General features: G+C 36.1%; 3 protein-coding genes across 5 annotated transcripts; 1 reads left to right on the forward strand and 2 right to left on the reverse strand.

Annotated features, from left to right (window-relative positions):
• Positions 1 to 352: 352 nt before the first annotated feature.
• LOC116171264 lies at positions 353 to 2542 on the reverse strand. Of its 3 annotated transcripts, none has more exons than XM_031487999.1 (4): positions 2481 to 2542; positions 963 to 1248; positions 681 to 910; positions 353 to 626 (listed from the first exon to the last, which is right to left on the reverse strand). In XM_031487999.1, exons 2-4 carry the CDS (start codon positions 1216 to 1218, stop codon positions 438 to 440), a joined length of 675 nt encoding a protein of 224 aa, XP_031343859.1. In that variant the 5' UTR covers positions 1219 to 1248; positions 2481 to 2542; the 3' UTR covers positions 353 to 437. The 3 variants fall into 3 exon arrangements, with proteins under 3 accessions (XP_031343859.1, XP_031343858.1, XP_031343857.1); XM_031487998.1 differs by lacking the exon at positions 2481 to 2542 and adding an exon at positions 1338 to 1392; XM_031487997.1 differs by lacking the exon at positions 2481 to 2542 and adding an exon at positions 1338 to 1386 and having other exon boundaries at positions 963 to 1240.
• Positions 1287 to 4604, forward strand: LOC116171263 (dnaJ homolog subfamily C member 7). The gene is made up of 4 exons (XM_031487995.1): positions 1287 to 1351; positions 1417 to 1536; positions 2814 to 4120; positions 4174 to 4604. The coding sequence occupies exons 1-4, from the start codon at positions 1302 to 1304 to the stop codon at positions 4290 to 4292; spliced, it is 1596 nt and encodes a 531-aa protein (XP_031343855.1). The 5' UTR covers positions 1287 to 1301; the 3' UTR covers positions 4293 to 4604.
• Positions 4605 to 6971: 2367 nt separating this feature from the next.
• Positions 6972 to 7558, reverse strand: LOC116170166. The gene is made up of 3 exons (XM_031486386.1): positions 7390 to 7558; positions 7143 to 7345; positions 6972 to 7082 (listed from the first exon to the last, which is right to left on the reverse strand). The coding sequence occupies exons 1-3, from the start codon at positions 7504 to 7506 to the stop codon at positions 7043 to 7045; spliced, it is 360 nt and encodes a 119-aa protein (XP_031342246.1). The 5' UTR covers positions 7507 to 7558; the 3' UTR covers positions 6972 to 7042.
• Between the last annotated feature and the right edge of the window lie 194 nt (positions 7559 to 7752).

A 7752-nucleotide genomic window follows, 5' to 3' on the forward strand; every position in this document is an offset into this window, starting at 1 on the left:
AAAAGGCAGTGTACAACCTTCCTTTTTTATCAAAAATCGACTACACCAAAATTTCTCGGGAAAACACTTTTTTCTTATTAATTTGAGTGTGTAGAATCCAAATCAATTTGTACTTTTTCGATCAGACTTCTCAATCAAAAGTTATTGACTAGAAAACAATTTCGAAAGAAAATTCAAAGGGCTGTAACTTTTGAACTAGTAGCCCAATCTTGGAACTGTTTGAAATTATGGATTCTACAGGCCACGTTTTATAAGAAAAATTTTTTCCGGGTCGATCTGAGACAATTTTTTTATCGAAGCTCAAAAAAAGGCAGTGTCGATGGTTAATAGGAGAGTGGAGGTGGGCTGATACTTAACTAATTTTGAAATTTTATTTTGTTTAAATTATGAATTAACATATGCACCACGTACAAATCTTTTGGTATGTATTATTTTCGTTAGCGCTTTTTTTTCCCTTTTGTTTGTACAATCGGTTCTGGCGGCAATTCGTATCGCACTTTGAACCCAAAATTCGGTAAAGTCAGTAATTTTATCAGCGGCAGATTCCGAAGGTAAAGTATGCAAAAGAATGAGACTATATATTTGCTTTCGGAATAGCTGAATATTTGGAGACTATCCGGTGGACACTGAAAAATTGGCGTTAACACGCAGATATATTAAGGCTGTAGATTTATGCTTACATCGACAGAGTGTAGCAAAATGTATTCCTTAAAAAAGTGGTACACCTTTTCGGTTGTTGTATCAAAAGTACTTGAAAAGTAATGTTGAGTTAAGTAAAAAATTGACAATAGAGTTCCTGTTTGAACCAGACTCATTCTTGATGTCTTGCAAAATTGTAGCACCGAATAGATTAATTCGACCATTAATAATCGGCATAATCCTTTGGGATATTCGTCTCCAATTTTTTGACCTATACTACAATGTATAAATTACACTGATACCAATCATTTGTTATTAAGTACTTATCATCTTTTTGATGTCGCGTTTATTGGAAAGTAAAAATAAGTGTTCCAATTCCGTTTTGTTCATATAGAACCATGTGCATATTTGCGGAGTTTCGGCCACATACTTCCTAGCAAACGCCGCAAATTTCTCCGCTTTGCTCTGCTCCTCAGATTTGGAAAGTTTAGGCAAGGACGGACTATAATTATCTAATTTTGTTTCGAATTTATTTATATTTTTATGCACCGCGTCAAATTGACGTAAATATTTGGCCATGCTCTCTTTTGTTTTATTCAATCTAAAATTCTTCAAATTAATCGTGACAATTTGGCTGTTAATTTTCTTCCATAAAATTTTGAATGCAATATTTGAACAGAAACACGAAAAGGAATTACGAGAGGGCGCTATTGTACGTATGACTGACGTCAATAAACGTCATTGCGATGTTGATTTAACCCTGTATTTCACACGCAGGCGTAGTGGTGGTAATTCACGTCTCTTCCGGAAAAAGATGGTGGATGTTACAAAGGACGTTGACGATTTAAAAATGGAATTAGACGAACAACAAGAGATAATACCGACAAATCCTGAGCAGTAAGTAATGGTTTAATTATTCGTGTCGTTTTTCGTGTTTAGTTTAGTACATGTCTCATCATAGTTTCGTGGCAAAAGGTCAGGGCTGTTTGGGGAATTATTCCTATTTATAAAGTGTACTGCCTCTTGCTACGAGTTTATTTGTGATATATTGATTATTATAACGCCAATTGTACAGCGTTAGGGACCTTTGATTACTTATAAACTTTGCTTTCTGATAAGGTTAACCACAACATTTGGATTGTACCACCATGTGATCAGAGAAGTGTTATCAAAAATTCAAAACACTTTTTTTCTGTATTGAAACAATGCTGCTAGACATGGGCAACAATCACAGAAGGGTGACACTTATGCAATTGTTTAATTTTGGTTATTGACCTTAGTTACCTACTCATCACTGTGAATGCAGTTATTCACCTTTATGTGGGCAGATGTGGGAATGTATTGTATCTATCTCTTGCTGATATACTTGGGGAGCTATCGCTTTCTGTGTTTGCTGCTTTGATTCACTTTAGGCCCCGTACTCTTGAGTTACAAAGTAATCGTGACGCTAAGATTGTTTTCTATCAGATAGTCAGAAAGAGGTTGGGAGTAATGAGGCAGGGTATGTGACAGGTATCGGCATCTTGGTGCATTGCCCCATTACTCTCATGTGCTTTTTCCGACTGCCATAACTAGCAAACAACAGAATTACAAATCTGAATGGAAGTTTAATGGGTGGAAGACCCGCAATTGATCGGATATTTAGGCAATAAATACCAAATTATTGTTTTGATATACGCGATAATTTGTTTTTGTGAAAAAATGCATTCCATGGCCTTTTAGATGCACAAAAATGATTTTTTTAATAGACTTCATGTGCTTGGGTCCTATTAAGTTAGGTAATATGAGATTATAGGAAGTACCTAAATAAATATGGGTAATATTCTTAGGAGAGCCTTTACCTAAATACGTGGATCGTGACGATTTTCTTGACTGCACAAGGTTCGGCTCGATAAAAAATGGTGTACATGTTCACGAATATACTCGGCTTGTGGCTCATTTTAAAGTTAGAGTTGTAGCTCGGTTTGATAATGTGGACCCGTCTTTATACAATGATGGAATTCATGGTAACCAAATAAATAATCGGGCTGCCAAATTTTAAATGCCAGTGTCTACATGAAAAGAATAAACGCGATCAGCATGTCAAAAATTGATGGGTTTTCGAATGTTACATTTAGAGATTCGTACGTTTTTTAATTTCCTCGCCTTTGTAACATTTTATTTCTTCTTAATAGATTAGCAGAATTGAAGAAGGAGAATGGAAACCAATTGTTCAAAATTAAACAGTATCGTTCAGCGTTACCCCTGTATTCTGAAGCCATCGAGTTATGTCCGGAGACCGCCGCGTACTATGGAAATCGTGCTGCCTGCTACATCATGTTAAACAATTACCAAGAGGCGCTGTCAGACTCTCGCAAGGCCGTACAATTAGACAACAGTTTCATCAAAGGCTATCAACGAATCGTAAAATGCAGTATAGCTTTAGGAGATACAATGACGGCAGACCAAGCGATGGCCAAAATAGTAGAATTAGATCCGACAAACGCATCTTTAAATCACGATCAAAGAGTCATAGATATATTAAAGCAGTATGAGCAAGAAAGTACAAAAGCGTATGATAAAAAAGACTTCCGTAAAGTAATATATTGCATGGACCGATGCCTAGATCAAGCACCCACATGTGTGCAGTACAAAGTAAAAAAAGCAGAATGCTTAGCATTTTTAGGTCGCTATCAAGAGGCGCAGGAGATGGTAAACAGTATGTTACACATCGACAAAGGCAATGCAGATGCAATATATATTCGCGGCATATGTTTATTTTACGAAGACAACATCGACAGCGCAGTAAACCACTTTCAGCAAGTCCTTCGATTAGCCCCAGATCACAAACACGCAATGGGATCATATAAACGCGCAAAATTACTAAAAAGGAAAAAGGAAGAGGGGAACGAAGCGTACAAAAGTTGTAAATTTCAGGAGGCGATTAACTTATACACCGAAGCTCTATCCATCGACCCGTTAAATAAGAAAACAAATGCGAAATTGTATTTTAATCGTGCCACAGTTTTAGCTCGTCTCGTTAAATTGCAAGATGCAGTCAAGGATTGTACGTCCGCTTTGCAATTGGACGAAACCTACCTCAAAGCTCTTTTACGTCGTGCCAAGTGCCATACGGATTTAGGCGACTACGAAGAAGCAGTGCGTGACTACGAAAAGGCGTGTAAGATGGATAAAAATCGCGAGACAAGAAAATTGTTGCAAGATGCGAAATTAGCACTTAAAAAATCAAAACGTAAAGACTATTATAAAATATTGGGGGTAGAACGATCGGCTACAGATGATGAAATTAAAAAGGCGTACAGGAAGCGAGCTCTCGTACATCACCCGGATCGACATGCAAATGCAAGCGATGCGGAAAAGAAAGAGCAAGAAAAGAAATTCAAGGAGGTCGGGGAGGCGTACGGTATACTATCGGATCCCAGAAAGAAGGCGAGGTACGACAGTGGTCAAGATATGGAAGATTTTGACAGCGGCATGCACGGTGAGTAACATTTTCAAATTTTACTCGACCGCATTTTAATTATTGTTTTACAGATATCGATCCTAGTCAAGTATTTCAATCGTTCTTTGGCGGCAGTAGTGGTCACGGCAGTGAATTTAACTTCTCATCAGGTGGTGGTTTCCCTGGTGGATTTACCTTCCAGTTTGGTTAAATTAACACTATTCATTGTAAATTTATTACCTACTTATTCCATTCCTGAATATTAAGTGTTATTTTAGCCATGACAGTGTAAATTGTGCATTTCACTTCTAAATGAACCTTTTTGTAATTATTTATAATGAAACTGTTCTTGTATGGTGGTTTATTCAGTTGCGCCGACGTTGTGTGGTTGTGTCTAGATATTTAACAAAAGTGGATCTTGTAGTCGTAAATTATAGAAAGACTTACAATGTAGATCAACTAGGTATGCATAAAAGCGTTACTAGATATTGCACTTCTTGAATAAATTATGTCTGATGTTTCATTATGCTCCTAAAGTTTCGACAAATTTAAGCGGAGCTTAGATTTACCATTTGTTAACTTACAATTCATGGCAACCATAGCTGTTAAACTAAGATCTGCTAAAATTTGTTAGTACAAAGTGTTATGCGTGATGTGCCTTTGAAACAAGACTTGCAACTTAACAAACTATACAATAATCCTATTGCATCCAAGTTATCGTTGTTTGACGTCAAACGATTTTCAGATTCTGTTTCAACTACCCTACGCCAGAAAAAGCATCTGGGATAATGTTTTTGTAGAGAATGTAGGTAATGCTCCATCTGCATCAAATACTATTTGTGTATCATTTTCTGGAAGCAGACAACATAATCAAAGAAATTGATGTGATGGTTTTAACGGACATTTTGAACTTTATTGCACTTGCAGTTATTTAACATTGTACCTGTTCTTTCAAACTTTCGCACAATTGTCTACTGTGGTACTGCTTGGAATCGGCCGATTGGGGTACTTGAACCGTTTTATTTTGTCGATTTCTACGGATTTGAAAAACGAAAAATTATAAGTAATATGTAGTATAAACAGATGCAGTACTTTTTTCTCTAAAAAAACATATTTAAACTTCTGCGCTAAAATAATGTGGGAAGCTCGTGGGAGCTAGTAATTGACTATAAAGAAATTAGCATTGAAATCCCTATGCTGCGTCGCGTTAGGCACCACCCTGTATAATGCCAAATTTTGTTTGAAAAACTGACCGCTGTGATTGGACCATTTTTTAAAATCAGTCACGTGCGATCAAGTACCTACTACGTCATCGCTTAATGTCACGTGACCCAGTTTTTAGTTTATCGTTGAAGCCGCTTACGCGTCCTATGCAGCTTTTTTCCGTTTTCTTTGAAAATAAGAACGATCATAACAAAATAAACGCCAGAAAATTAAAACTAAACACTTGGAAAATTGTGGCACGTCGTTATTTTCGGCCCGTCGTTAAATAAATCGGTATTTTTAAACGTTTCAATGTTTGGTTATGATGGCGTCCCCTTTGAATTTAAACTCGCGATTGCGTGTTATCTCGATGTTTCTTGCATTGTTTTTCAAATTATAAAGTGTCGTGATATTAAAAATCAACTCTTTAAAGTAATAAAACGAACTCGGAAAGCACAACACTCATTTCGGTGTCGTGTATAATTTGTTACCTAACTCGTATTTTACAATTACGTGGTGATTTGTGCTTCTTCTTTTGGATCAAGACGCTTATGATATCAAGAATATGCGTTGACTCGAGGTAAGTTTTCAAACCTTCTAAAGTTCCATCGTACTTACTTCTTACCGTACCTTAACCTCAAAATGCTACCTAGGTACTAGAGATGTAACAGAGGTTTGATTCCGATTCCGAAAGAACAGAACTTTCGATTGATTTTGCACTTTCGATTCCGACAAATTTTAATCGAATGTTATATTAGAGGTGGATGAAGAACGTCGGTGGCATCAAAATCAGTATGTCACGTACAAACAAGTTTATACTTACTTGTCACGCAGGGAACCGCGGTTCCGATATAACCACTTCCGTTACATCCCTAGTAGGTACCAGAGGATCTTACATCATAATTAGGTATATATGATCTAAACGTAGGATACATTGACAGGGATGTTGGTTAATGTGCCGAGCATATGGAAGAGAGTAATTTACATTGCACACGACATGACCAAACACGCTCTTTTGACTACATTACTCGTAAATAGGAATAACTGCGTCATGGACTTTTGACGTATGAGGTATATTTTTATTACTCCCCGATACCATTATTCGTTGCCTTTTATCGTGTTATTGGAATTATGATATAAACTTTGCAGTGCAATGTGTTTGTAATTGTTAGAACATTATTCGCCCTAGGCATTTAACTTGGTTTAATTCAATTATAATTTGACAATGATGCCCTTTTTCTCTATTTTTGACTTATCTAAATTTTCTGTTGCAGATTGCAGAAGCGCAGCCTTGTAAAGGTAGGATTTTGCTTTTTACCTATGCATGGTGTAATGCATGTTATATATTATACGTGTATCTAACAGCAGGGGGGGGGGGGTGAATAGTGCATAGTGCAAAAAAATTGTACAGCATTTTTTCTTTTGGTTTCCTTTGTCTTTTTTTATTTTAATACTCTTAACATATTTTTTTTATATTCCCTATAATTTCGAATAGTTTTTTTTTTAAATTAATACATGAACATTTTATTGGGGCAACCTGTTATGTTCATAGATAGATAAATAAATGATAGGAAATTTAGTCGATTATGCTGCAAAGTTTGCCCATTAGGCAATCATTACTTTTGTCAATGACCGTACATCTTAACTTATTATTAAATAAAAAAGGGCAGTTTTTTGCTTGGTTTATTTTAGCTGTAAACCTCTAGCATTGAATAGATTTATTATTCAATGCCTCTAGCTAGGTAGACACTATACACATCATCGTTTTGCGTCCACCTTAGCTGCAATTTGCGCAAATCTGCAACATTATTGAATTATATACTCACTTAGATCTAAACTTATTGTGGTAGCATTTTACCGTTGTAGTTTAATTGATGGTAATTGTTTTACTAGTACAGGTCTTGGTCGGATGTAACGCTGTACATAACGGCGCTTAATATCTGAGCCACCCGCTTCAACCTCCAGTTTTGAATAAGTGTCTAATTCATACTGACTTCTTTCTTTTAGCCAAATACGGAAATATTCGTGAGATAAAATGAAATACATATTTTCAGTTGGTTCCTACCAACATCCAAGTAAATAAGGGAAGTGCCGTTAATGTTTACCTTTTCGTAAGATGGTATAAATCCAATCTCATTATTTTCTCTTGCCTTTGATGATATTATGCAATCTGTTCTTCGGACCGGTGTCGCTGGCGTCCATTTTATCTGATTTTTCTTCATAATTTATCTAAATAGTTATGACACTGTTTATGAAGGGTGACACACAAATTGTTGCTATGGTGTCCACTGAAATGTCTTAAAATTGTTTAAGGTCTCTGGACACACACTGCACACAAAGCGAATTCGAAGAAAAGAGCAAATTAAAATAAGTAACTATATACAAGTAACGTATTAATTTCTACCTTACTTTCCTTGTGAGAGTAAATTTGTTTGCTTCATTTTGTTCTATGTATAGATATAGGGTAA

The sequence above is a fragment of the Photinus pyralis genome, unplaced genomic scaffold (assembly GCF_008802855.1).
Source record: "Photinus pyralis isolate 1611_PpyrPB1 unplaced genomic scaffold, Ppyr1.3 Ppyr1.4_LG5, whole genome shotgun sequence".
Taxonomy (NCBI): Eukaryota; Metazoa; Arthropoda; class Insecta; order Coleoptera; family Lampyridae; genus Photinus; species Photinus pyralis.